This window comes from Callorhinchus milii, unplaced genomic scaffold (genome assembly GCF_018977255.1).
Source record: "Callorhinchus milii isolate IMCB2004 unplaced genomic scaffold, IMCB_Cmil_1.0 Scaffold5, whole genome shotgun sequence".
Taxonomy (NCBI): domain Eukaryota; kingdom Metazoa; phylum Chordata; class Chondrichthyes; order Chimaeriformes; family Callorhinchidae; genus Callorhinchus; species Callorhinchus milii.
In genome coordinates this window covers 6,525,852-6,553,733 of record NW_024704746.1, presented here as the reverse complement: position 1 = coordinate 6,553,733, position 27,882 = coordinate 6,525,852, and the positions used below count along the sequence as shown (strand labels likewise).

Sequence of the window (27,882 nt, the reverse complement as noted above, 5' to 3'; positions counted from 1 at the left end):
GACAGAGAGAGATATGAGGTCAGCCTCCAGCAAGCAAAATTTAAAAAGCCATTTAGAGACGATTAAGTAGAAAGGGGTCAATTGCTTGAAATAAAATAGCAGCAAAGCCAGATTTCACACACGAGCATTGGGCGCAAGAAAGACGGACAAAGATGAAACAGAGAGAAAGAGAGACACACACCCCGACCTCTCCGTGTGACTATTGGCGCTTTCAGCCACTACTCCTCTAACCTCTGGAACTCCCGGTTTCAGTACGTATGCCTTGTCCCCTCATTATCTCTCCAAATCCAACCTTTAGACCTATTTCTTTGACCTGGCCTATAGTCAGCCCCCTCACTCGATGATCCCGCAGGTGCAGCACTCCCAAGCGTCTCTCCTGTGTTAAGGGTACTATATAAATGCAAGTTGTTTATAAGGATAAACATCTTAGGTTCAATAGCTTCCTCAATGCCTTTGTGGATACAGGCAGCATTCAGTCAAGCTCTAGGTCAGACAGACCAGGAAGCTGCAAGTATAAAACCTGCCTGTGCTGAGTTATTTGATCTCAACCAGGGCAGGAGGACAGTGCTGCCAATGAACAAAAGCTGCCAATGAACAAAAACATCTCGGCTCACATGTTAACAATGACCCTTGGGCAAGGTGCCCATTGCCTGCACAATAACAATAATAATAATCTTTGCATTTGATATGGCGTCTTATCATGTTGTCGAGACGTCTCAAGGTTCTCACAGAATATACTGTTAAGTGAATTGACTATATTTCGTGGGCAAAACGCGGCAGCCAATTGCGCACAGCAGTGTCCCACAAACAGTCGTGGGTTGAGTGATGAAATGATCCAATTTTTTTTTGGAGGGATTATTACCCCCAGAAAGCGATCCTCTAATCAACTAGCAGTCATATCCCCCAGCGGAAACAAAACATCTTCAGGAGCGAAGGAACAGAGGGGAGGAAGCCAGACACAAAATCTTGGCCTAGAGAATTCTTTTTAGCTCCATTCAGTAAAGATTTACAGCATGACTAAGTTGCAATTCCCAAATTCAGTGACGAGCCGTTATGTGGTACTAGTGAGCTGGAGATCGGTCAATACCCCTCCCCCCCCCCCACCACCACCAAATGAGGGGCTACAGCCCATCCTGGTGGCTTCCATTCAGAGGGTCTGGCCAGTGAGAGCAAGTGGGTGTAGGATACCTGGCGTCTCCCAAGGTTACCCACCAGTGGATGCAAATGGTCGCAAATGAGTCAACTACAGTGACAATATCGCTTCCTTACGTAATGCGTACTGCCGTGTTCACTGACCTGGGACAGCCACTACCAGACAGACAGCAGGGTGATGGACCGCTACACTTATTTAATCAATGCTTCTTTCTTTCCCCAGAACCCCATTATTCACAGTTGATTAGCAGCTAGTCATTGCTCACGGTTCTCGGAAATTGCTTGCTTAGATGAGCCTGACAAATAGCTGAGGAACAAGTGCAGATTGAACATATTTCTGCTCGGTGCTCAATACATCACTATGGATGCCCAGGAGCTTGTGGCTGTTACTTTTACTCAGCACTTTCTGGGGCATTCAAATCCTTGTCCCTTGTGGAATTCCTTGTAATTGGGATAATTAACTACTGTTAAAAAAACAAACCCCACAGAAACCAACGCCATTCAGCAGAAGAACTATGTAATTTGTGCAACACTTCAATAAATACACCAAGTGTTTCCATGCATTCAGTACATTTCAGATCCACGTGTCTTAATGAATTCAACATATATATTTGTGTTTTGTCAGCCGAGTGTCTGACACATGCAGGAAACCCATCACCATGCTTAAGATTATCCAAACCAAACTGAGAATTCAATGCATCCCACCTACACATGGAAATTCCAGAGATAGATTGTTGGGATGAAATACACACTCTCTTCCTGGGGGAACACATCCTGTTTACCTAAATCTGGAAACTATTAGGCGCAGGCTGGGGACCCCAGAGTGTGTGTTGGGGTCCTGCTGGAGTCTAACCAGCTAAAACCACATGTCATTGATATCGCTGTCTGGCAAGCTTTCCTGCCACTTGTCCAGCCAAGACCACCTTACCCATTAGGGCTTTGGCTTGCAGGGTTAACAGAAGCTGAGTGGGATGATTTCCTGCCCCCAGTGACTGGTTAAATATATACTGTTGCCTTGTTCTCAGAATAGTTTCCTAGGCCTGGCCCAGCTAGACCATGTATGCCCTGGGGCGAAGGAGTTGATCCACAGGGACAGAAGATCCAGGATTACAAGGAAAAGTGGAGGCAGGAAGGGATTGAGGTGGTTTGCGTTGGTCTTAATGACTGCCTCAAACTATTGATGCCACCAAAGATGAACGGAATAAAAGGTGGTTGAGCAAAGCTGAGCTTTGAGTCAACCACATCAGACGTTTATCTTACACCATCTAACTCCCTCCTCCCTGAACGTTTTCCAAAGTTGTGATAATGGGAACATCCCCATTCCCTTATGCATCTCTTTTAAGGAAACACTTAAAATGGACAAAAGGTTGGTGCCTCAGTGGATATTACCCTCACACCCCCGCACTCCCCCCCATCCCCCCTGCCACATTCACATATATATCTACATGTACAATGAAAGGTTAAAGTTGTGTTACTCCATCAACTTACCAGTTGTACTGATAGGAGAGCCGGGACTGGGCTGGTCTCCTAGACAGCCATATTCACTGGAGGACTGGACCGTACATTGGTGACAAAATGAAAGGACCCAGGTTGACAGGGGAGAGGCTATCGAGTGTGATTGCATTGACACTGAGGTGGCACCAAGTTGAGCTTGGCCCGCAGGTGAAAACAGTGGCTGGTGATGCAAACAAGTGCACGTTACAAACACTGGGACTTAAGCAAACACACATGATATAGAGTCCAAGTTCCTGCCACTATGCTTGGTTTGGATAGCAGGTCATTCATAAGACTGTATATGAAGAAAGACCACACATTCTGGGCTAAACACCTGTGGTCACAAACACTATGTGGGTCACTCAGGTGTTCGGACTCTAGGTCCCTCCTGTAATTTGCCTTTAAGGATGTAGTGCTCTGAGCGTTTTGAGACACTACCCAGCTAAGCGCTAAGAGACCCTACCCTGCATGGAGGGCGCTATGTAAGTGCAAGTTGTTGATGTTATAGTTTGCCTTTAAGAAGGCGAGGCAGGAATAAGGGAAGGCTATTCAACAACAACAACTTGCATTTATATAGCACCCTTCACGCCACACAGTGTCTCGGAGCGCTCTCAAGACTATCTACCTCACATCCTTTCCTTCAGAGCATACCCACAGCTTTCAACTGTGATAAGCATCCCAGGCAATCCTGTGTTTGCTTGCACATTCTAGCAGGAGGTACCAGGTAGCAGTCAGAAACAGAAACTCCACTGATCTTTCCCCTCCCTAACGTCAATGGGGGCAAGTCTAATTGCAGCATCCAAACTGCTGGCCTGGGAACAGAGCTTGGGATCTTCCTCATGTATGGTCCTGTATCACACAAGCAGGTGAGCTCTGGGTGACTGCCCTGTAACAGGCAAATATGCAGTACACATCACGCTCTGCCATACTCTCAGCCAGACAGTTATGAGGTAATCAACTCTTAAAATTAAAATTAAAACGGAGGGGGATAGCCGAGCCTAAATAATACCAGAGCCATTCTCTCACGTCAAGCACACTCTGTAGCAAATATCAGGGGTCATCAGTAACTGAGTTTTCTTATCAAAATGTTTGCTAAACCTGAATATCTGACACCCTCTTCTCCCCAACCCCTCCCGCTCATCCTCATTGCTGCCTGGAACGGACACGCAGCTGAGAGATGGACAGCTTTACTGCAACATAAATAGCAGCTATAACTCTGGCAATAGTCTTGCTATACTGTATTGATAGCCTGTTTCCTGGTCAAGAGAAAGTGGAGGAAAAGGAGCATGGAAGGAGAGGGAGGACATGCGAGAACAACTAAGAACAATAGAAAGTGGCAAATCGCTTAAAACTCCCTAGTAAACCCGTCTGAACTGCACAACTCTGCAGACAGAAATACACTTCATCAGCACTGCAGCACTTGATGTAATTACTTTTCTATCGCACTCTCCTCCCCCTGCACCACCATCGCGACAGGCAATATTTTACCTGTTAAACGTTCTCTGTGCCCCACCCAGCAAACTAAAGGAAAGGCTGACTACTAAATCCTTCGCATAGTGGCACCCGGACAGAAGCTTCTCCTCAGATCTAACTGTCCGCCACTCAACCTCTTGTCTGCTCCATCGCTGACGAAAAACGAAACTTCAGAAGTTGCTTTGAGTAACTGTCTCAGAGAAACAGGACTCAGCCGCTCTCACTCTGCCGCTCACATCGCCCCCACCAGAGATCAGAAATAGGGTTCACAATCGTTCCCGTTCGACCTGTAAATGCTCCTGTTTATAAAAGTTACACCGCGGAAATCCAGGGTTAGTTTCAGAAGCACTTTCCTTCCTCCCTGGTTCCGTCCAACACAAGCCAACCTGCACAGTGTTGCAGCAAGTCACACAGACTCCCACTCTGACAGGGAGACGTGATTGTTCTGAACACTTGTCAGCAAATATTTAATCCAAGAAAGTAAAAGGATTTATAGTCAGACCGCAGTTTTATTTACAACCTTACAACATGCAAGTCACACAATCACAGGCAACTCCAACACAGAGACCTTACTGTAGAATAGGAATCTCAGAAAACTAACTCTCCACTTTCACAGCATTGATTTCCATTCTCCTAAACTGCTTCAATGCTGGGATGTTATTCATTAAAAAGGCAGAACTCCAAAAGCTCCTTTGACCAGCACAAATCAATGCTCACATCAGCACTAGTGAGTGTCCTGTTTCTGGATCTCAGCACTTCCCCAATCTGGATCTGCTCGGCTGCTGTGTTTGCACTGACACACTGACTCCTCGGGACTTTAATTCACAGGCTTGGTTACTGGACACTTCACAAAGGCTCCTTTCATTGTTAAACAAAAACACACACAAGCATAAAAGGAGCCGTTCGCCAGCATAGAATTCTACAGCTACCATCTGTGCCCCCATCAAAAACACAACCCCCCCCTCACCCGTCTCTGAAGGGAGGTACCGGAGAACACACGCTGACTTGCCAATGCAAAACTCCTGCCTGCTCAAATTCACCTCTGCCTTCTTTTGCACACATCGCAATTCAAAGTTTAAGAGACATTTTAGCAGCAGGGAGCTCCTTTTCCTACACAGTCTCTCAGAGTGCTGGTTTACTGGGGAAATCTCAGCGAGGCATCAGATCAGAGGATTGCTCTGAGCAGCAGTACCACACCACGCCCCTGTGCACTTCTCTCACTCCACTCTGTCCAGCAAATCTCACTAGATCAGCTCTTCTATCTATCACAGCTCGCTCTGTATCACCTACTGATGACTCCCGGCATTTACCACCAACAAGCAAACGGAACGGATGTCTCGCTAGCAGGCTAAGGGTCAGGTAAAGTCGTTCACAAGCTTTTCTACCGAGCAGCAAAAGAAGCTGTTCCTCATCTTCGATGCAGTCTGCCCACTCTCCTCTAGCATGCAGGAAGCAGCTCATTGTCCGTCCACAGACTCTGGAAGCTAACCACAGCCACTGCACAGAGCAGAGCAACACCTTCCATACAGCTCTATTATCCTCTCTCACAAATGAGAGCAGAGACAGGCCTAGGATAAATGGCTATGCAAAGAGTGTTTTATTGATCATGGGCTCCTCTCATTGGAGGCTCTGCCCGGCTCGTATTGATGGATTTTAATGGATTTTTTTTAAAAAGCTGCCAAGAGAGACATTAAGGCTTTTAGTCTATTTCCTGGACCAGGACACTGTGTGTGTGCCTGCACGGCTGCACTCAGTATTCAGGAACCTTACGTTACCAAGCACATTTCACACGGCCACTGGGAAGCTAGTTATCTTTATAAAAGTCCTGAAAAGCATCCCAAAATTCCCCCCCAAAATTCAGTGGCAGAATTTCTCATTTTTTATATATATATATCTATATATATAAATATATATATTATAGATAGGAGTGATTTGTCTCTATATTATTCTTGGTGAGGGAGGGGCTGTGGGAAAGAAAGAGAGGGCAGCTCAGGGTCATCTCTGGGGACACTGGCAATGCTACCACTCACCACTTTACACAGCGCTTTAGTGTCTCTTCCCCGCCCCTCTGCTCTCTCGCTATCATGCACAATGTATGTTTTTCTTACAATTAATTTTTATTTTCTGTGGCAGATGAGTCGAGTGTAACAATGTCTGGATACCAGGAACTTCCTCGTCGGTCCATCCATTTTACGGGAAGATGTCACACCAAACATGGTGATGGATCATTATCTGCCAGGAAAATGATGGCACTGACACACACGTCTGAATGGTTAAACACTTGACTGAATACATTTAAGTACTTCTAGATACAATTCTTCCACATCGCAAGTGAGAGGACCTGGTTCGATTCCCAGACTGGGCGAAATCTTAGGCAAATTTGCTTACTCCACACGCCTCTGTTTACCTAGCAGTAGTAACATGGTTTATTGGCGGATCGCTTTACGATGGTAAAAATCCCTCAAACAAAATTGGTCACTCAATCTACGACTGTTTGTGGGACACTGCTGTGCACAATTGGCTGCCGCATTTCGCCCATATAATAGTCAGGGGAACATGCTGTGCAATTTCACTGAGTCATTCTCTTCTCCCCACCCCCACTCACCATCATCCTAGGGCGTTTTAGTTTTTGCACCTATAAATACACAGACTTTACAGCCATTCTCTCTGAAATGCTTTGAGGTGTTTGCAGGAGAATAAAGTTGAGGGAGATAGGGAAAAGGCTGGGATATGGGACTGGCGATAGGATCGAGGATGGGTACTTGTGTACAGTGTAAACACCACTCAGACCAGTCGGGTTGAACGCCCGTTTCTGAGCTGTGCCTTCTATGAATCTATGTTTCAACATTGAAGGCATGTATAAAATGGAAGTGTGATAATATTTCATGGCAGTGCAAATGCACAGAACATGTCTACCCAGCACCGCAAATGGATTCAAATCTCAATCTTATGAATTACTATCATGTATTCCACAAGTGAATTACCATGACCATTACCATGAAGGAACGACCAATTCGGGAAGCGGGAGGGAACGGACCGAACCACCTAGTTCCCCTCCTCCCCTAACAGCAGAACTGGTTAATGTTGATTCTGGAGAATTGTAAATAAAATTCTGCTTCCAGGCTGCTGCTGCTGCCGTGCCTCAGCTTCCCGTGCTACCTTCTGGGTCATCAGGTCACTGCTAATGCCACTTCCTGCACACTGTGTGCAAACTTCCTTGATGTCACTTCCTGCACATCCTCTCATAATAATACTTGCATTTGATATAGTCGTTGTCACGTCATTGAGACGTCTCAAAACGCTTCACAGAATATACTGTGAAGTGAATTGACTGCGTATTTTCTGGGTGAAACGCACCAGCCAACTGCACACAGCAAGAAACATTGCCGACGGAGGAAGCGAGGTCAGTGGCATTATGGACCCAAACTACTGCGTTATAGCAGCGTTCCCCTGAATCTGTTTAGCTCAGCAGAAAGGCTTACGATTTGGGCAACAACAGTTCTTAATTACTGACTCCTTATTTCCCCGATGGCCATCAAGCCTTCAGATTAACTGGTCATTTACTGCATAACGTTTGAAGTGCTTGGAGACATTTTGATCTGATAAGGCATTAAAAGTACAAGCTCTTTCTGCCTTTTGATGTGCCTGAGTAATTTTTTTTGTGCTGAGAGAAAGAGAGAGAGAAAAGTATAAAAAAGAACACTATCTAGTAAGGGGTTAACAGACTGACTGCAGAGGAATTGGGAGACTGGAACAAGCTGTTCAATCGTGTTTCATGAATAGCTTATCTGCTACAAGATTAAGATAGGGAAGAGCTTTAAAGAGGGACAGATCACAGGTTCACATCACAATTAACAAAGCAGGGCAAAACGTTGGGCAAGTTTCCTTACTCCACACACCTCAATCCACAACTGTTTGCGGGACACTGCTGTGTGCAATTGGCTGCCAGGTTTCGCCCATAAAATATATATATAGTATACTCTGTGAAGCATTTTGAGACGTCTCAAAAACGTGATAAGCGCTATATCAAATGCAAGGATTATTATATCAAATTCAAAGATAATTATTAGATTATTATTAACAAAGCAATTGTCATTACACATTTATAACTGTAGGTGGCGCACCAGCCCATCGCCACACGGACAGTTTTGTGTGAGTAATTGTGTGCACACACAGGTATTTGAATATTTGCACACAAAACAAATTCAGAGATAAACATCTCAGTTAATGCTCACCTTTCACATACAGTGTGCTCATCTGCCACACTGGGTAGGAAGCCAAACGCTGCACTAGTTAACATATTACTGTAAATGAATGCACTCAGTCGCAGGAGTTCAGCAAACACTACACTCCTGATACCATGCTCCATTTGTGCGGAAGCAATAAGAATACTCCGGGTACCACAGAGACCCGGTACAGGATGAGATGCTGAGGTCCCCCATTCACATTCTGATAGGAAGTTTAACCCCACACGCAAGGAGGGACTCCATCCCATAAAGTGTCCGTCTGTCCCAGCTGCTGGAGTTTAGTTACTGAATAGATATCTGAGCTGCCTCCCCAGAATGTAATCCGCTGACCTTAAACTCCATCCCTTCAATTTTTAATAGATGATGCATTTAAACAGCTCTCTGCATAGGCTCCTACTTGACCCTGGGGACTGCAGATTGACAGAATGGATTTACAGGGCACCAACATGTTAAAATAAATCTCATTATAATCCAATTTCCTGGATTCTTTCCTGTATTCCCAGCGCCAGGTCGCAGTTTGTAAGTCTCGTAGTGTAGTGGTTAGCATGCTCGCCTCGCAAACAAGAGAACCCGGGTTCGATTCCCAAGCAGGGCGAAACCTGAGGCAAGTTTCCTTACTCCACCCGCCTCTGTTTACCGAGCAATAATTAGGAACCTGGTTGTTAGTGAATTTTCGGATCACATTTCCCTGTTTCTCCGATTTATCTTCCATTATTAGACATGAAAGACGATGTGTTTAGATTTCTTAGATGCGACACGCTTGGTGGCTGTACGTAGGGCTCTTCTTCAGAGGGTGAACTGTCTCCTTTGAGAGAAGGTGGGTCGGAGGCCACGTGTCTGGAGGTAGCTGTGGGCTATTGTAACCCAGCAGCAGAGCACAGTAACATTGTGCCGTGCAACTTGTGATTTTGAAGTCTCTCAGCCTGCCTGTGTTCTTCCCGCATGCCTCACGGATTAGTCACACAGCAAGATGCCAAAGCTTGCAGCCACCAGGGCACCACAAGTTCCTCCTCACATTCTCCAAACCCAAGACAAATACTGCAATTCTGTATTTGCAACCATTTAACTAGTAAAGCAGAAGCAACTAACCAGTTCTCTCTTTCACTGATCGAGAAGAACATTGTGAAGCAAGGCTGAAGCTAATCTATTAACACACAGCAAACTCCAAAATACGAGCTGTTTTCACTTTAAATCTGTTCAATTCCCATTAAATCCCTGGCAAGACCGCCTGTTGCTGCAAATTCACTTCAAAAGAAGAAAGCCCGTTTCACTGGGGTTTAATGCACTAAATTGTTACCTCTTACTGACATTGCAGCAGTTGTAAAAATCTACCTAAACTGAATGCTGCACATCTGAAATCAAGCCAACGGCATTTATCAGATCACGGCATCCAGAAACTGGGCCATCCGGCAGACAGGCTGACACTTCAATGCTTGCCCAAAATAATCAGTGTGTATAAAAACATACCAGCCTCTGGCATTCGGGAGCTGTTTGCACTAACTGAGAAGATGAAGATCAAATTCTGCAGAGAAGCCCAGGAAAAACTGAGCAGATATAATGCAGAGAAGCCCAGGAAAAACTGAGCAGATATAATGCAGAGAAGCCCAGGAAAAACTGAGCAGATATAATGCAGAGAAGCCCAGGAAAAACTGAGCAGATATAATGCAGAGAAGCCCAGGAAAAACTGAGCAGGTATAACGCAGTTTCTAAAAATTCATTCTTTGTAATTGTGAAACTGAATATTTCAAAACAGGGCATCACCCTGACATTACATTCCATATATATTGTTGTAGCAACTGAAATAAAATGCACCAACCTAACTAACTGAATGCAGGACAATTTGCACTAATGCAATAATAATAATTCTTGCATTTGATAAAGCGCCTTATCGCGTCGATAAAGACGTCTCAAAGCGCTACACAGAATATATTGTAAAGTGAATCGACTGTGTGTTTTGTGGGCGAAACACGGCAGCCAATTGCACACAGCAGTGTCCCACAAACAGTTGTGGATTTTGATTTTATTTATTTTTTGAAGGGCTTGTTACCCCTGGAAAGTGATCCGCCGTTCCTACTTATTGTTAGGTAAACAGAGGCCTGTGGAGTAAGGAAACTTGCCTTAGGTTTCACCCCTTAATGCCTTTCATGTACGATAATGGCTGGAAATGCATTACTGAGCATGGAGGGCAAGTCTGAGGATATTGACCAAAGGTCAGGTTTTTTTTAAAATGGCAATTTTGAAGGCGGGTAGACAAGGCGCAAGGCAAAGGAATACTGGGAGTGGATTCGAATTCTGAACACACTGAGTACAGACGCTGGCTGTACATTCACACTTGCAGTGGATGTAGAGTGCTGTCATTGTTGCCTGTTGGGCTGAAACCACAAAAAGTTTTCAATCACATCCAAGACCCGAAGAGCTCCACATTCCTCAATCATTAAGAACAATGTTAGTGCATGGCTACCAATGTCGCCCTGGAACTTACCGGCAGCAAAGCACAAAGTAGCCCTTGTTAATGCAACAGCATTTTCTGTAGTAAAACTATCGCCCAAATAGTGCTGTAGGTATAAAAGGGGTATGAGATTGAGATACACCTGAAAAATACAACCCCCAAGTGGCCAGTGCAAACCAAGTAACCAGAAAAGGATCATTCGAGTGTCTGTCACTGGGTGTTGTTATTCTCGTGTCCTTGTATAAAGTGGAGCACAATCAAAACCATAAATCAACTGTTAGCCAACTATAGAACATGACATGTAACTAACCAGCAATTTGAGTCATCACAGTAAAATACAAATGCATATGGTTAAGATGGTCAAAACTGATACATGCAACATGTAAAAACTAGATTTTCTTGCAACACCTCTACCATTCCTCTCCAATCACCCTCTTTTAAGATACACACTCACTACACTTCACTGTAATAAAACAATCCATGCATTTGATAGAGTGCCTTATCAAGTCGTCAGGATATCTCAAAACACTTCATAGGAATTGAAGTAAAGTGTAGTGACTGTATTTGTAGATGAATGTAACAGCCAATTTATGCACAACATAATCCAACAAACATTTATGAGGTGAATAACCAATCAGTTTATCAGGGAGATTGCCGGCCAGGACACGGGGAGAAAGTCCCTTCTCTTTTCGAATAGTGCCATGGGATCTTTAACATCCACCTGAACTGGCAAACAGGAGCTCAATTTAACATCTCATCTAAAAGATGGCACTTCCATCAACACAGCAGTCCCCTTGCACTATACTATAGTGTCAGCCTAGATATATAAGATCAATTTCCCAATGTTGGGCTTGAACCCAGAACTTCGGACTCAGAAGCAAGAGTGCTACCAATTGAGCCAGGATGACACATGATGAATCTAAATCCTATGAAGCGCTTTGAGACGTTTTGACGACGTGATAAGGCACTATACTAAATTCAAGGAGTATCATTATTGTTATTCCGTTCCTTCCTGTAGGTGGGACGCATGCTAGGAGATAGTCCACAGGCACCACAAGTTCTTCAGTAACTTGCCCTAGCGACCAGTCTTCACATGCCAGTCTGAACAGCAACATTAGCAGGTTAGCTATCTCCTGAAGACCCTGGCTCAATGATAGTAAAATCAATCATCTCCTCTCTGACTGTCCACACACATCAAACCATCTTGCAAGGCTCAGCGGATTATACTTAGGATCAGGGATTCCTCCATAATGATCAGAAAGATTGATTTCCCCCTGCCTTGCCCAGGAGAACAGAGATAAATTGTAGCACTATCGGGGCTGAAGAAAAAACAGCTTGAGACAGGGATTTAACAGGAGTTCTTAGTACCTTACCAGTAGTGCATTTACACAAATGAGCCAGAATCAGAAACTACACAAGTATACGGTGACTACAATGTAAGGTATGAGACTAGGACATGGCAAAACTTGTCTGTATCAGGCTGTTGCCAAGAATCAGTCATATAAATTACATAATTTGCTGCATGAGGCACTGAATAACCCTGCACCTTGCTGCAAACTGCATGTCATTTTCCACTATAGTACAATATAATCAGTACTTGATGGGTATTTTCACAGGGCAGGACTCAGAGGTTCCACAGACAGATTCATTGCTAGTAATTCCAACAATTTGTTTTTTAGATAAGATAGTGATAACATTTTGCATTTTCCCACACAAAATATACAGTCAATTAACTTCACAGTTAATTAACGTCACTGTGAAGCTCTTTGAGACGTCTCAACGACTTGATAAGGTTCTGTATCAAATGCGAGGTGTATTATTAAATTATTATTATTATATAGACGGCGACAATTTCCGGTTCCAGAACTATTCTTGATATCAGTGGTATTAAAAGGGTCAACAGACAATATCAGTCTTTGGAGGAGTTATTGGAAACAGTCCACATGTGATAGATACCTAGAGAACAGCTGGTGTTCTCTCTGCTTGTCAGTTTCTTTCTTTATGGAGTCGTGTAGCTCAGTGGCTACAGCACTCTCCTCGCAAGCGAGACCTGAGTTTGATTGCCGGCAGGGCAAAACCTTGGGCAAGTTTCCTGACTCCACACGCCTGGTAATAATCCCTCAAGAAAAAAAAATAATAAATCGGTCACTTCAATCCATGACTGTTTGTGGGAAACTGCTGTGCGCAATTGGCTTCCGAGTTTTGCCCACAAATATGCAGTAAATTCACTTTACAGTATATTCTGTGAAGCGCTTTGAAATGTCTAGAAGATGTGAAAAGCTCTATATCAAATGCAAGGATTATTATTATTTATTTATTAGAGATGTTAACCTGGGAAAAGCCACCTACATACAGTGGTTTAAGTACAGCAATGAACACTTGACAAAGATAGCAAAGCAATAATATCAGTTGTTGGGGTTAGACAGGTACTGACAAAATTAAAAAGCTAAATCGAATGCCAGCGACAAACAGATCAGCAATCTGAAACCCAGCTGACGTACAAGCAACAGTTAAAACCTCTGTCAAATATCACGCTGCTTTCCAGTTTACTTTTGGATGATCCTGGCAACCTGCTCCAGTCAACCTGAAAAAAGGGTGGTTGAAACCAGGGCACTGGACTTATTTATATAATCCTTGCATTTGATATAGAGCTTTCCACGTCTTCTAGATGTCTCAAAGCGCTTCACAGAATATGCTGTAAAGTGAATTGACTGTATATTTGTGGGCGAAACGCGGCAGCAGTGTCCCACAAACAGTCGTGGTTGAAAATGACCAATTTATTATTGTTTTGTTTTGGAGGGATTATTATTAGGTGTGTGGAGTAAGGAAACTTGCCCAAGCTTTCGCCCTGCCTGGAATTGAACCCAGGTGTCTCGCTTGCAAGGCGAATGCTCTAACCACTGAGCTACAGGACTCCACGGGATTGCTATATAAAAAGCAGCTTGATGCAGTAATGGGAGGATGGTAGGATGGGTGTTCTGGAGGGATGAGGTCTTTATCCAAACCCATATTGTGTCCTCATAAGTTTTTGCAACATTCATACAACATTCATGTGGGTATTAAGAAGTCTGTTTCCACTGTAAACAGAGATCGATGCTGTTCAGTCTTCTCTAGTCTCATGTCTGGTGCGACACCCAAATTATTTTAAAATATCCAAATAAACTAAAACTACTAGACTGGAAAATAAAATATTTAAAGGCAACCAGCAAAGGAAACTACTAATTTACTCCCAAATTGTAAAGAATTGGCTACTCATTTCTTTCCTAATTTGGGGCGTTACTAGTGCAGATTATAAACTGCCCCATTTGGCTCCATAACATTCACTTCCTGTTTAATCAGTTTAATTTTGTAAAGAGCTTGGGGAAATTTATTTTACATGAAAGGCAATGTGTAAATGCTCAGAACTAAGGCAGTTAAGAACTAACGCAGGTCAGGTAGCATTGTTTCACACAGAGGATTGTGAAGATGTGGAATGTTTTTTGCACAGAAACCCAGAATCAAAAGAGACGTTTAAAAGACAGAAAAAGACGTATGCTTGGGTAGTGCAGGTATTAAAAGGTATGGTAAAGGGCACTGGTAATTAAAGTTATGACAAGATCTGATAAACCAGTGGAACAGGCTCAATGACATGAATGATATCATCCTGTTTTTGTTTGAGTGGGTTGCTATAAATGCTAGTTATTATTAGTCGGGCTCTCCTTCCGCCCCATGTTTATCAGGACTTGTTTTACAACAATAAGCTTATCGTCCCAATAAATAACAGAACTAAATACTTGACAACAAATAATTAACCAGATTTAAAATGTGCTGCTTCCTGATAATATTAATAATAATCCTTCCTTTTTTTGATGTTTTGATATTATTTTTGATATTATTATTTAACTGGACACCATTTGCATTCACAAGGTTTGAAAAGTTTGCAATGAGTTTAACTCATTCCTAGAAGTAAATGACTGCCTACAAAATACGCAGCCAGCACATTTTATAATACATCCATCTGGTGAACTGCTTTGAGATGCCCCCCCGACTATAGCTAATGTAAGAATTTTCGCTGTGCGCAAACTGGCTGCGGCATTTGCCTAAAAAATACACACAGTTACACCACTTGACAATATATCCTGTGAAGCCCTTTTAGATTCTCAATAACGTGATAAGGCTGCAAATGTAAGGATTATTTCATTAATTATTATTATGACCCTGAATCTGCCAGTAGAATCCCCATCCTCGCCCAACTCCACTGGCTTCCCATCACACAAGAGGATACAGTTCAAGATCCTGGTCCTCATCTTCAAAGCCCTCCACGGTCTTGATCCCCCCTACCTCTCCGACCTCCTAACCCCCTACCATCCTGTTTGCTCTCTCTGCTCAGTGGGCTCCAGCCTGCTTCAAGTCCCCCGCCTCCCCACTATTGGCGGGCGGGCCCTCCGTCATTCTGCACCCACCCTCTGGAACTCCATCCCGCAGTCTCTCCATCTCGCCCCCTCCCTCGCCACCTTCAAGACCCACCTCAAGACTCTCCTCTTCGACCGTACTTTCAATCTCGCTGCTTCCTCCCCCACCCTGACCCCCAGGTCTGGTCCGTAACTCTGTCTGTTCCAGCGCCTTGGGACGGCCTTCCGATGTGAAAGGCGCTATACAAATGAAATTTCGTTGTTGTTGTTGTTCAGTTTCAGCTCCCACTCAATTTTCTCCTACTTTTTGGCTTTGGCCAATTTTCTGACCTTTTTCTCTGCTTAAAGCCAGTGGTTCTTCTGGACGGATTCACACAGCATTGAGCAAAAAGGAAAACTCTCAGCTCAGGATATTTTGGACGTCAATCTTATGCACTAGCATAACATGCTGAATTCTTATGCACTAGTATAACATGCTAAGTCTTTCCAAACATCTCTCATTATCATAAGCCCTATGTGATGTGCAGGCAAATCTCCTCAGGCACCATCATTACTGCGTGCTGACTTGGGGCCTTTTAAAAAGTTTACAAGCAATTATGATATTCTCCATGATATCAAGTTACTGATAAATCCTGACTTAAAAGGCATTTGAATAGAGTTTCACTGGGGGGAGGAGGGGGGGGGAGAAAGAGGGCAGAAAGGCAGCTTCAGGCCACGAGCTGGTCTTGTGGCGATTGCAAAGCACCCTGCAAAGCTTCTTCACCTGACTGTGCAGATACAGACCCCACAGAGCAAAACCAATACGTTGACCTCAAGGTTAAAAACAGGCACACCACAGAGAGTGACACTGGATACAAAGGGAAGTCAAGAAAAAGAAATGATGAGGGTGATCAGTCTGCACACCAACAAAGCCAGCGCACAAGGTTCAAACAACACAGCAGAAATCTGCTTTAACTAATAACAGCCTCATCAGCGTCTCCTTCAATCTGAAGGATCACTAACTACCTTGCTGGAGGAAATACTATAATCACATTAAGTGCCCATGTCGCCAACCACTGAAGACAGTAAGTACTGAACCGCAGTGTGTATATGATAGAATAACAAGACCGGCTCAAAACAAACAGCTGTTAAGCAACCTGTTCGCCTGCAAGACACACAGTCACTACACTTCACAGTAAATCATGAAAAGTGCTTTGAGATATTCTCGAAAAGTGAAAGGCGCTAAAATAAACACAAGGACTATTATAATATTAATTTAATTCTATGCTAATGTATACCATTCCATTTGTACAGTATTTCATTCTTTTTCTCTCCTCCTCTCTTGCAATTATTCTCCTTTCTTGCATTTTTCTCCTTCTTCTCTCCTGAAGGGGTTATTAATTCACCTCATCCAAGTGGCTGGTCTCGGTGTAAACAAAGATACACAGGTAAACCACATGGCTTCCCTGTGTGGGGGGCATCGCAATCAAACACATTTCATTTATTCCCACGCACTTTCCAGCAGGGGCCACTGAAAAGCACACAGGAGGCATTCTGGTTGATGTTTGCCTTACTAAGGGCAATTCTAGCCCCTGGATCTTCCCTCGCCACCTTCAAGACCCACCTCAAGACTCTCCTCTTTGACCGTGCTTTCAATCTCTCTGCTTCCTCCCCTGCCCTCTCCCACCCCGATCCTCAGCTCGGGTCCGTAACACTGTCTATCCAGCGGCTTGGGACGTCTTCCCGCCATGAAAGGCGCTATACAAATGTAATTTTGTTGTCGTTGGATCATCATGGTGACCCATATCAATAATCCAGGATAGATTGGGGATTAAACCTGCCCTCGTGCTTTGCCGCCACTGTGCTGCGCACCCTCTTTCAGACCTCAGCACTCCTGCCCTGTAATCGGAGTCAACAGTTCTGTGTTATGCCTCAGCCTTACTGTGAATCTCCCTCACTAGGGAAAGGGCCAGTGCTGGACAGATTGAGAACTCCTTAGGCACTGAAGAGTTGATTCCCCAGGCGGCGTTCAGGCATGCACATATTCAGAAGCATCACTCCTACTTGGTCAGGGGGCAGATCATCTTCATCTGTGTTGAGTTACTGTGTGTTATTCCTGAATTGCTGTGTGACTGTAATTTGAGAGTGTAACTATCTCCAGCTCAATTCCTTACCACACTGGACAAGACTGAGCGAACAGGAATGCCACCAGGCCAGGATTAGGAGATATTCAAAACTCAGGGAGTATTCTTACAATGTCATTTTTCTCCATCCATCAAAACCAAACAAAATCCACAGACTGCCACTAAGAACACTGAAATTTCTGATCTGAATGGTCTTATCTGTGTGTGTTTACCTCGAACAATACTTGGCCGACAGTATATTTTGTGGGCGTATATTTTTGTCCCCAAACATATAGTCAATTCATTCTACAGTATATTCTGTGAAACGCTTTGAGACAGCTTAATAACCTGATTCTGTGCCCACCCAACCCTCTCTCAGACACACATATATTTTTAACACACATAAATGTGCGCATACACACACAAGCTTTGCAATAGTAGAAACTGTGATCGTGATCCAGATCCTCAGCTGATTTTTCTATTTCCTAGTCTATCATACTGCACCAAGGTAACAATCAACCAACTCCACAGACCTGAGACCATCTGTCTGTATGGCTCGGTTTCACTCCACCCAATGGGGGGGGAAACTACCTCACAGAACAGTTAAAGCTCTGCTCAGGTTGATTATAAACTGGTACAGAACAGGCAGCTAAAATATAATGAAATGATATGAGATTGTCCAGTTTTTTCTAAAACAGTTTGTAAAGCGATACATCTAAATTAGGGTTTTCATTGCCTGTCACCTTCACAAAACAAGTTTCAAATGAGCACGTTTTACATTCTTTAGATCTTCTTTACAATTTCCTGGGAGGGGCAAAACCTTAGGCAAGTTTCCTTACTTCACACGCCTGTTTATCTAGCAGTACGTAGGAACCCAGTTGTTAAGTCAATTGGTGAATCGCTTTCCTGGGGTAATAATCCCTTTCAAATAATAATAATAATAACAATAATTTGGTCACTTAATCCACAACTGTTTGTGGGACACTGCTATGCACAATTGGCTGCCACGTTTCACTCACAAAATATACACTTTACATTATATCTTGTGAAGAAGCACTTTGAGACATCTCAACGACATGATAAGGCGCTATATATCAAATGCAACGATTATTATTAACTTCAGCTTTGAACACAGGAGATATGGAGTGCACTGGCTTGGTGTTGTTTCCGAGTCAGATGCAGTGAAGGAAATATCAACCGCAGCTCAAATGACAAGATTGTTGAAGCACTTTCAGAATGACAAATGTATTTCTGTTCCAATTAAGTCAGCTCTCTCGCAATGTTGGACTCAGCAATATCTCCCAGACATTTCTAATCGGAATAAAAATACTTCCCCAACATAAAATAATCACCTCAAATGAACAAGAAAAAAATTTGATCACAATTTTTAAACATTTTTCAAATCCAGCTTCTACTGTAATGAATCTGACAGTGTATGTTCAGTATCTATCAGAATGAGATACGGAGTTTGCACTTTAATTTCACTCCGAGTAACCCAATGCCTCCTTTTATCCAATTATTCTCAAATAATTAAAGCAAATTTCCTTACCCACACAATCAGCAGTGACAATACGTCTATTTACACTTGGCCTGGAATACTTATCCTTATTCAGCACGCCCTCCAGCTGGTTTGTTACTGACTCCCCATTTACACAGCAATCCAATAGCACAATGTATGCAAACGTTAAAATCCACTGCACAAGAAATGAATAGAGCTGCACTGAATTGGCTATATCCAGGGCAAGAATCATTAACAACGTTCCCAATATATCTTTCCTTCCTTCACCCTTTTTTAAGCCTTACATGTACTGGGACAGATCATGGAAAGGCACTGCAGAAGCACTTGCTTCATCGTGCAACACTGCTGAGGAAATCACTGATTGTCTCTCTCAGGTGAGTCGAACTTTCCAGCTCACGAACATTCAGACTCACACAACACTGAAACCAGAGACCGACACAAGATGCTCTCAAACCAGTATTGAGGACAGTCTGGATCCCAGTGATGTGGTTTTCATAATTCTTTAAAAAAAATTGGGTCATTTCGTCACTCAACCCAAGACTGTTTGTGGGCCACTGCTGTGCGCAATTAGATGTTGCATGTCGCCGACAAAATATACAGTCAATTCACTTTACAATATATTCCATGAAGCATCTTGCGATGTCTCAAAATGATATCAAATGTAATAATAATAATATTATTATTATTCACATACGCCTGGTAAAAGGCTTTTTGGGTTGTGGAGATAACCAACTTATTATGGAGGCAGATTACATTTTGAAATGTAGGTCTTTCGAGTGCCTGAATTCTTTCTTAAATCTGGGACATGCCATAATTTAACCAGGCTTAGCTTCAACCAGTTCCACAGACTTCCTAAAAATATCTGAGCTCTTGTTTTTCAACAGAATCTGATTTTGATTATCTTGGGTTGGATGAACCCCTCATTGCAGCTCTTCCTAGACTTTGCTGAACAAGTTAATTTCTCAAATATAACATTTTTAGCCTTTTTCGTCAAGCTGCTTTTCATCAATGGCCTATTGTTCATGAATGTTCACATTATTCGTACACTAGTTGCCCTAAGGAGTGCCGAAATCTTATCTAATCTTGTGCATTGAGTTTGCACAAAAAGATAATGACTCAATACAGCATCTTTCAACAGTAAACTGTCCTGCACCCCAGGTAAAGCAATGCATCAATGCAATGTCTCAAAGAGACATCAGAACGTGAAAGATTATAATTATCTCAGTTGCACATAGCAAAATATTTTAAAAGTATATTTTGTTAAAATATTATCAGGTTCAAGACCTGAAGTGAAAGCAGCATCTTCAGAATGGAGGGACAACTGGTTTATATCTAGTATAACCTTGCTCCTCCTTACCTCTGTGACCTGTTAACTCCATACAGACCTGTCTGCTCCCTCCGCTCATTGGGCTCTGGCCTGCTCAATATCCAACATCGGCGGTCAGGCCTTCAGCCTTTCTGCCCCCACCCTTTGGAACTCCATACCTCAGTCCCTTGCCCTCGCCCCTTTGCCTCCTTCAAGGCCTGTCTCAAGAACCTTCCATGATACAATTTCCAAGCTTTCAGACACCCTTCTACCCCTACCCACACTGCACTCACCCCTCTTGATCCCAACCCCCAGCTTGGGTCCAAATCCTAGACTGTCCAATGCCTTAAGACATCCTCCCAACATGAAAAGAGCTGGACAAATGTAATTTGTTGTTGTTATAATGAAGGCCATTTGTCTATTCCACCAACATTGCTGCACTCTGAACGATGAATGTATGGCGTCACCTGAGTATTACGGTAGAATCTTCAGTTTCGGCTCCCCTTCAATTCTGTTCCACTTTTTGGCTATAGCACTTGCTGTTTTTTTTAGTAAGATGGGGTCAGACACATGTGGAAACCTATCACCATGTTTCAGAGTATTCAAACCAGACAGAGTTCTACATAGTTTGCCACTTACACATGGTCATTTCCCTGTAGCTAGGATCACAATCATCACATCAATTTGCACTTTGAAAGAGCAAAATGCATTTTCACGCAGGATGAATAGCTAGTCTTTTCCTGTTGGCTTGGCATATCCAAACGTTTTGTTCTGAAATTACTTGCTCAATTCCATTTAGCATCTTACATCTTAGTTTTTATCTATGTAAACTCTGTGAGATACAACTCTTTAAAAAATAATAATAATTTGGTCACTCAATCCTCAATTGTTTGTAAGACACTGCTATGCGCAATTGGCTGCCGCATTTTGCTCTAATTCACATTACATCATATTCTGTGAAGCGCGTTGAGATGTCTTGAAGACATGATAAGGTGCTATACCAAATCCAAGGATTATTATTAAAAATTATTATTATTATATAAAAAATGACTCAATTTCGGTTCCAGGATTATTCTTGAGATCAGTGGCATTGAAAGGTACTATGACCCTGGATTATTTATCTTATTTATTTATTCCTCACAATTCATCCCTCTAACCCACAGTGCCTAAAGGCTCATGTATTAGTGACTTCCAAGTGTACATAATGGGCCTGTTGGTAACAGAGATGTGCTCATGTTCTGTATGAAGGGGATTTTCTTTACGCTCTCCCGCCTCCCCCCAATTCAACAACAACAATCATTTATACAGCTCCCCTCACAGCGTCCCAGAGCGCTTGACAAACACGTCAGGGTCAAAAATAAATGTATCTCAATGTTTACATAGATGTATGTCAGATACCAAATGGAATTAATTTTCCTCTCCTGGACATGCAGGCTATTTGCTGGTGTACTATACAAATGGCCACTCTTCACATGTAATCTCACATGCAAAGTGTTGGATGGCAATTTGAGAATCAAGACCATGAGAAGTTGCTGCCATCCACTGAAATCAGACGCTCCAATCCTGTTCTCAGCCAACCTACTGGTGACTGGGTAGCAATAAGTAGCAGGAACATTTTAAGGCAGAGACACTAAGGCCAATTGACGTGCCCAATTTCGATGAGTTAACTCAATGTCAATGATTGGCTCACGTCAGCGCCTCCGCACCTCAGGCGCTGACACCATCAGCATCCAAGGCTGCACTCTCCACCTCTCAAAGCCAGTCAGGAACCTCGGCGTTTTGTTCGACCCTGAGCTGTCCTTTCTCCCTCACATCCGCACCACAACTGGCACCGCCTTCCATCACCTCCGGAATATCGCCAGATTACGGCACTACCTCACCCCTCACGCTGCTGAAACCCTGGTTCACGCCTTTGTCACCTCAAGGCTGGACTATGGGAACTCTCTCCTCGCCGGCCTTCCCGCCACCTCCCTCCACAAGCTGCAGGTCATTCAGAACTCTGCAGCTCGTGTACTGTCCCGCACCAGGCTTCGGGACCACATCACTCCTACCCTCGCTCGCCTCCACTGGCTCCCCATCCCCCAGAGGATTGATTTCAAGATCCTCATCCTCACCTACAAGGCCATTCACGGCCTTGCTCCCTCCTACCTCTCCAACCTACTATCCCCCTACCTACCTGCCCGTACCCTCCGTTCCTCTGGCTCCGGTCTGCTCCACGTCCCCCGCCCCAACCGCCCTACTATCGGTGGTCGGGCCTTCAGCCTCTCAGCCCCGAGGCTCTGGAACTCCATCCCCCAGTGCCTTCGCCTTGCTTCCTCCCTTTCCTCCTTCAAGGCCGGTCTCAAAACCTTTCTCTTTGACCGTGCCTTCAGCTCCCCTCTCGACTCTCTTCCTCCTCCTCGCTCCCTCCCTTCCCTCCCCTCACCCTGACCATTTCCCCCTCCTCTCTCCCTCCCTTCCCTCCCCTCACCCTGACCATTTCCCCCTCCTCTCTCCCTCCCTTCCCTCCCCTCACCCTGACCATTTCCCCCTCCTCGCTCCCTCCCTTCCCTCCCCTCACCCTGACCATTTCCCCCCAATGCTCGGGTCATGACCCAACTGTGCAGCGCCTTGGGACGTCCTCCTGACGTGAAAGGCGCTCTATAAATGGAATCTTGTTGTTGTTGTTGTTGTTGTCAAACCTGCAACCTTCTGGCTGAAGGTTGCTTCATCCTGCGCACAATGCTACACTTACTAACTTGGTCATCTGAGAGTGAACTAACCATCACATGATTTCAGGAATTCACAATGCTCAGGGTCAAAAGCTACAGGAATGTTAAGAGCATCATCAGTCAGGTGGGCCCACCCTTTTCTCAATGACTTTAACATTCTTTCACCTCACAGAACACTCTAACACACCATCATCCTGATAACATCCTTTTGAGTGTTTGCTGGATGCACGTAAAACCAGTATAGGGGTTTGAGAACATCACAAATGTCAGATATCAGCTGGGGAATTACAAGATCAGCTTCAGAAAAGAAATTTCACAATGTTTTGCATGCACCCACATTACAGCAGTCTAAGATGCCTGACCACACCACATGGTCGGGTGAAGCAGACAGCTCAGATGTTATCTGGACACTATCCGTGAGGAAAAGATCAGAATAAGAACAGCTGAAATTCAGCTCAGCTTCTTTTAATACGACTCTGCAGCATGTTCCAGTATTTCTGAGCAAAAGCAAAATACATCCCAGCGTATTTCCAAACAGACATGATGATTAGCAGAGAGAGAAAAGTATCTCTGACTTCTGGGCATTTTATTCAACTTCCTCCCCAAATAATTAGATAATTATTTGCAGGGCTATGGAGAGCGCGGGGAAGTGGGATTGAATTAGATAGCTCTTTTCAAAGAGCCGGCACAGATACGATGGACTGAATGGCCTCCTTCTGTGCTGTATAATTCTATGATTCTATGAACTACAATGTAGCCTAATATTCTGGTTATTGCTCTGTTATTCTCTGTTCTTGGGATGTCCTCCCGATGAGAAAGGCGCTATACAAATGTAATCCTGTTGTTGTTTATTGCAGCACTGCTGTATTTAGACATCGTGAGCAAACCAACTAACTATCCTTCGGATGAGAAGTTAAACCGAGATCCCATCTGCCTATTTGTGTGGATGTTAAAGATCCCCTGGGACTATTCGAAAGGGAATGAAGTTTCTCAGTGTGTCCTGTGAACGATGTGATAAGACACAAATGCAAGGATTATTATTATTATAAGTGTACCAGCAATCGTATGCCCAGAATATTAACACACCAACCCGCTGTGTCCCCTTTAGTACAGTTTAAAGAGAGAGGAATTTAATATAGCACTCGCTTGATAAGAGAGTTCCTTTAAACTAACTGGCATTCAGTAAAATCTCTGCTCAACAAATCCCTCAAATAAAATTGCTCACTCACTCCACGGCTGATTTGTGGGAGACTGTTGCGTGCAAACTGGCTGCTGCTTTTCGTCCACAAAATACAGTCAATATACTTTACAGTATATTCTGTTAAGTGCTTTGAGATGTCTCAGTGACGTGATAAGGTGCTAAATCAAAAGCAAGGATTATTATTATTACTACAACTTCCTCGTTGTCATTGGGAGGTAAAAACTAAGAAACAAGGTGCCTCTAAACCTGGTGCAGTCAGTATCATGGTTCAATGATTGAAGGACTGACTATTTATAAAGCAGCTCAGCCCCTGTAATTCAGTTCAGAGCTGAGTGGTGTCGTGGCCACAGACAGTGGCCCTTTTGTTGAGAAAGACATAAAGTGTTGCTCTTTCTCCTGACCTCTCTCTTCTCCCATCCCCAAGCTTTCAAACATGAACCCTCCTTCTCCCCCGCAAACAACCTCCCCACCAAAAAACAAAAATGTCCCTGACTAGTTGCCCCCATTCTTCAAATAAATCTCTCCTCTCTCCCCCCAGGAAAGTGCAGGTTTGAAAGTTATGAGCAACAACTTAAGAAGCTGGACTCAATGCAAAGCACCCTCAAAACTTTCCAGCATCGAGGGGAATAAACACAGACAGGGAATGAAGCAGTTAATAAGAATAAAAAACATTAATCACAGACAGAGATAATGGTAACCTCCTTTTTAAACTAAGAAGAGACGTGGTCTCGTAAAACACTCGTATAACCTGTCAAATGTAAGAGGGTTTGCTGAATACCAGTGAACTCTGAACACTCACCTGTAAATTGCATGCTGTTGTGTGCTCAGATTTCTCCTCTCTCTCACATTCCAGCAGTGCCATTTGGAATATGAAAGAAAGTGCTCATTTTCACTGCAATGCAGGCCAGCTCACAGCAGAGCCTGTTCTGCTAACTTATGCCCCTCTTCATTTCGCTAGCCAAGCCTCACTTACAGCCAAGCCTCTCTCAGAAATGTGCACACATACACAATTCTCAGCAATAAGTCTTCGCTCCCTCTCGCTCTCCCGTTCACTGAGATCTGTTGAGGAAGTATCTGGAGGAGCCCGGACTCCACCCCCTCCCCACCCCCACTGGCATTTACATAGAAATCACAGGGAGAAACCGCAAGGAACAGTCAGGAGAAAATTAATAGAATTCCTCTTGCAGTTACTTCAACTGCATACACCTAATGCAACAGGGCAGGCAAGGAAATAATGCTAGACCCACCTAGAATGCTGGACAACTACCAATTCATGAATATTATTTGCGCTCCTTGCATCACATTCACCATTCAAGGAACTATTTAAAGCCAAGGCTAATGCACTAAAGTCAAATGATTAACATCTGAGCATTCACAGTGAGCGCAAGTCATGCCCCCTGAGGTCTGGCTGTGCACGCAGGGAGCACCTCTGATCTGATGGGATTTCTCGTTTGCACGCAACACACTATTTTTTTTCCCTTAATTAATCTCCTGTAAGAGTGCCATTCAATCCTGTGATGGGTGAGAGAACGCCTGCCCACAATCCCCAGAAATTTTCTCTGGCGAGGGAATCCAGAACAAGGGGGCATAATTTTAAATTACAGCTAGACCATTTAGGAGTAAAATCAGGAAACACTTTTTCACACAAAGGTAGTCGAAATCTGGAACTCTCTCCCCCAAAAGCCTGTGGAAGCTGGATCCATTCAAATTTTCAAGACTGAGGTCGATAGATGTTTGTTAGGTCAAGGTATCAAGGGATATGGAGCAAAGGCCGGTAAAAGGACAGATCAGCCATCATCTAATAGAATGGTGGAATAGGTTTGAGGGGCTGAATGGTCTTCTCCTGTACTACAAAGATCTTATGTAGATCAACGCATCCTCTGTGTTGATCTATATAAGAACCTGCCCAATGGTTCAATGTTTAGATTGCTGTCCTCAAAGTGGATTAACTGTGTATTTTGTAGGTGAATCGCGGCAGCCAATTACGCACAATAAAGCAATGCCTTACTCCCGATGCCACTCATTCTTCTTCAATATCACATCCAAAATATTTCAAATACTTCATCAAATAGTTTCATTTCCCCTTAAATCAAGTTGGAATGAAAATGAAATGTAATCCCATTGTACACAATAGGTAACTTCAGAACCATAAAGAACCTGTCTGACTGCATCACTGCTGACTACTAAGCTGCTCATAAGAAGAAACCAAAACTGAGAATGATCTGATAGATGCCCATTGCTACTATTGGGATCAGATCGAACTGAGCTCACGAGAGAGTAAAAAAGGGCATGGTGCCAGATCAGCAGAGCCTTGAAGTCTCCAGCTTCACTTAATATTAATGCTTGCATTTCATATACATAGTGCCATCATCGAGCCATCTCAAAGCACAGGATATACTGTGATGTGTGTATTTTGTATGTCTCTTTTGCAGGTTTTTATAGTTTCAACCAGGAGCTGGGTAGTTGGCAATTCAGAAGATGTTGCCAGGGCAAACCTGCTTCACTTTCAGAAACAGCATCTATCCTTATTAATTTGGGGACAGCCAGGAGTCAAAAGAAAGTCAATTATAAAAAAAAATGCTTTGACATTCTGTTCTGTTTGTTCCAGCCTGAAACCTAGAGTTGTTCAGGACTTCTGAAGATTCTTTGTTGGTGAGTTTATGATGAAAAAATCTCGAATCCAGGCCAGGATCAAGTGAGTAGCTCTCAGTCAAGAATGGGTTAAATGCAGAAGGGAGTACCACACTAATTGAACACTTCCCGGTAACTTGAGATGTTCACATCTGTAACAGATGTGCCCTCTTCCCACCTTTTCATTCCAAATACAATGACAACTTTCTTACTCCTTCCCTGTACTCTCTCATCTCAATACACACATAGTTTTCATCTCACAGACCTGGGATGGTAGCAGCTTTTTCCAAGACTAAAATCTCACTAAAGAAGCGATGTCAAGTTCACAAAGTTTGGCTAACTGGCTTTCATCAATGATCCCAAGTCACACTGACAAAGCTCATTCCAGCCCCCACTGTGAAAAGGTACAGCGATCGCCAGGGGCTGTGTTGGAGACAGGACTGTGTTGTACAAGGTGACTGGTGTGTTTTTTGGAGCGGGGGGGGGTTACATAACTTGCATGTCACACTTTAATCAGAACCACATTGACATTGGCAAGAAACTCTGAAGAATTTCACATCATTGGATTTCTTGAGCCAAGAGACTCCAGCTGCAGAATTTCTATATTTCAGTAACAGCAGCACAGACCCTTACAGCCTCTACAGTCATAGATTTGGAACTCTCCACATTTTTACTTGACGCCAGCCTGCAGTAACCGTGCTCGATAGCATCTCTTGCTCATATCATTTGATATAGTTCTCACATCTTTAAGAAATCTCAAAGTAATTCATAGGATGTACTGTAAAGTGGTGTGACTTTTAAAGTGGTTAGTGGTGCATCCTCTGTTTCACCAAATACACATCACTACCAGATCCCTGTAACCAGTTGCTGAATGTGGATTTGAACCATAAAAGACCCAGGTTTGATCTCTGGGAAGTCCTGAGGAATCTGGTCTCAGTCATACAATGGCATCCTGGATTAAGGAAGAGAAATCAGCCAATGCTTTGCTCCTCATCTAGTCATTCCCAATGAAAGTGTGTGCATGTACGGTCTTATAATAATAATCCTTGCTTTTGATATAGCACCTTATCGTGTCGTTGAGACGTCTAAAAGCACTTCACAGAATATACTGTAAAGTGAACTGACAGTATACTTTGAGGGCAAAACACAGCAGCCAATTGCACACAACAGTATCCCACAAATAACCATGCATTGAATGAATGACCA

General features: G+C 43.6%; 1 protein-coding gene across 4 annotated transcripts in view; it reads right to left on the bottom strand.

Moving 5' to 3' along the window:
* rasal2 (RAS protein activator like 2) overlaps window positions 1-27,882 on the bottom strand; it is a 215,502-nt gene that overhangs the window by 76,427 nt on the left and 111,193 nt on the right. Inside the window, exon 1 of one of the 4 annotated variants that reach the window (XM_007902999.2) lies at window positions 24,845-25,113. The exons of the other annotated variants lie outside the window; for them this stretch is intronic. Coding sequence (XP_007901190.1) covers window positions 24,845-24,857 — 13 coding nt within the window. The 5' untranslated portion in view covers window positions 24,858-25,113. Of the gene's footprint in view, window positions 1-24,844; window positions 25,114-27,882 lie in introns of those variants that run through there. 4 annotated transcript variants of the gene reach the window in all.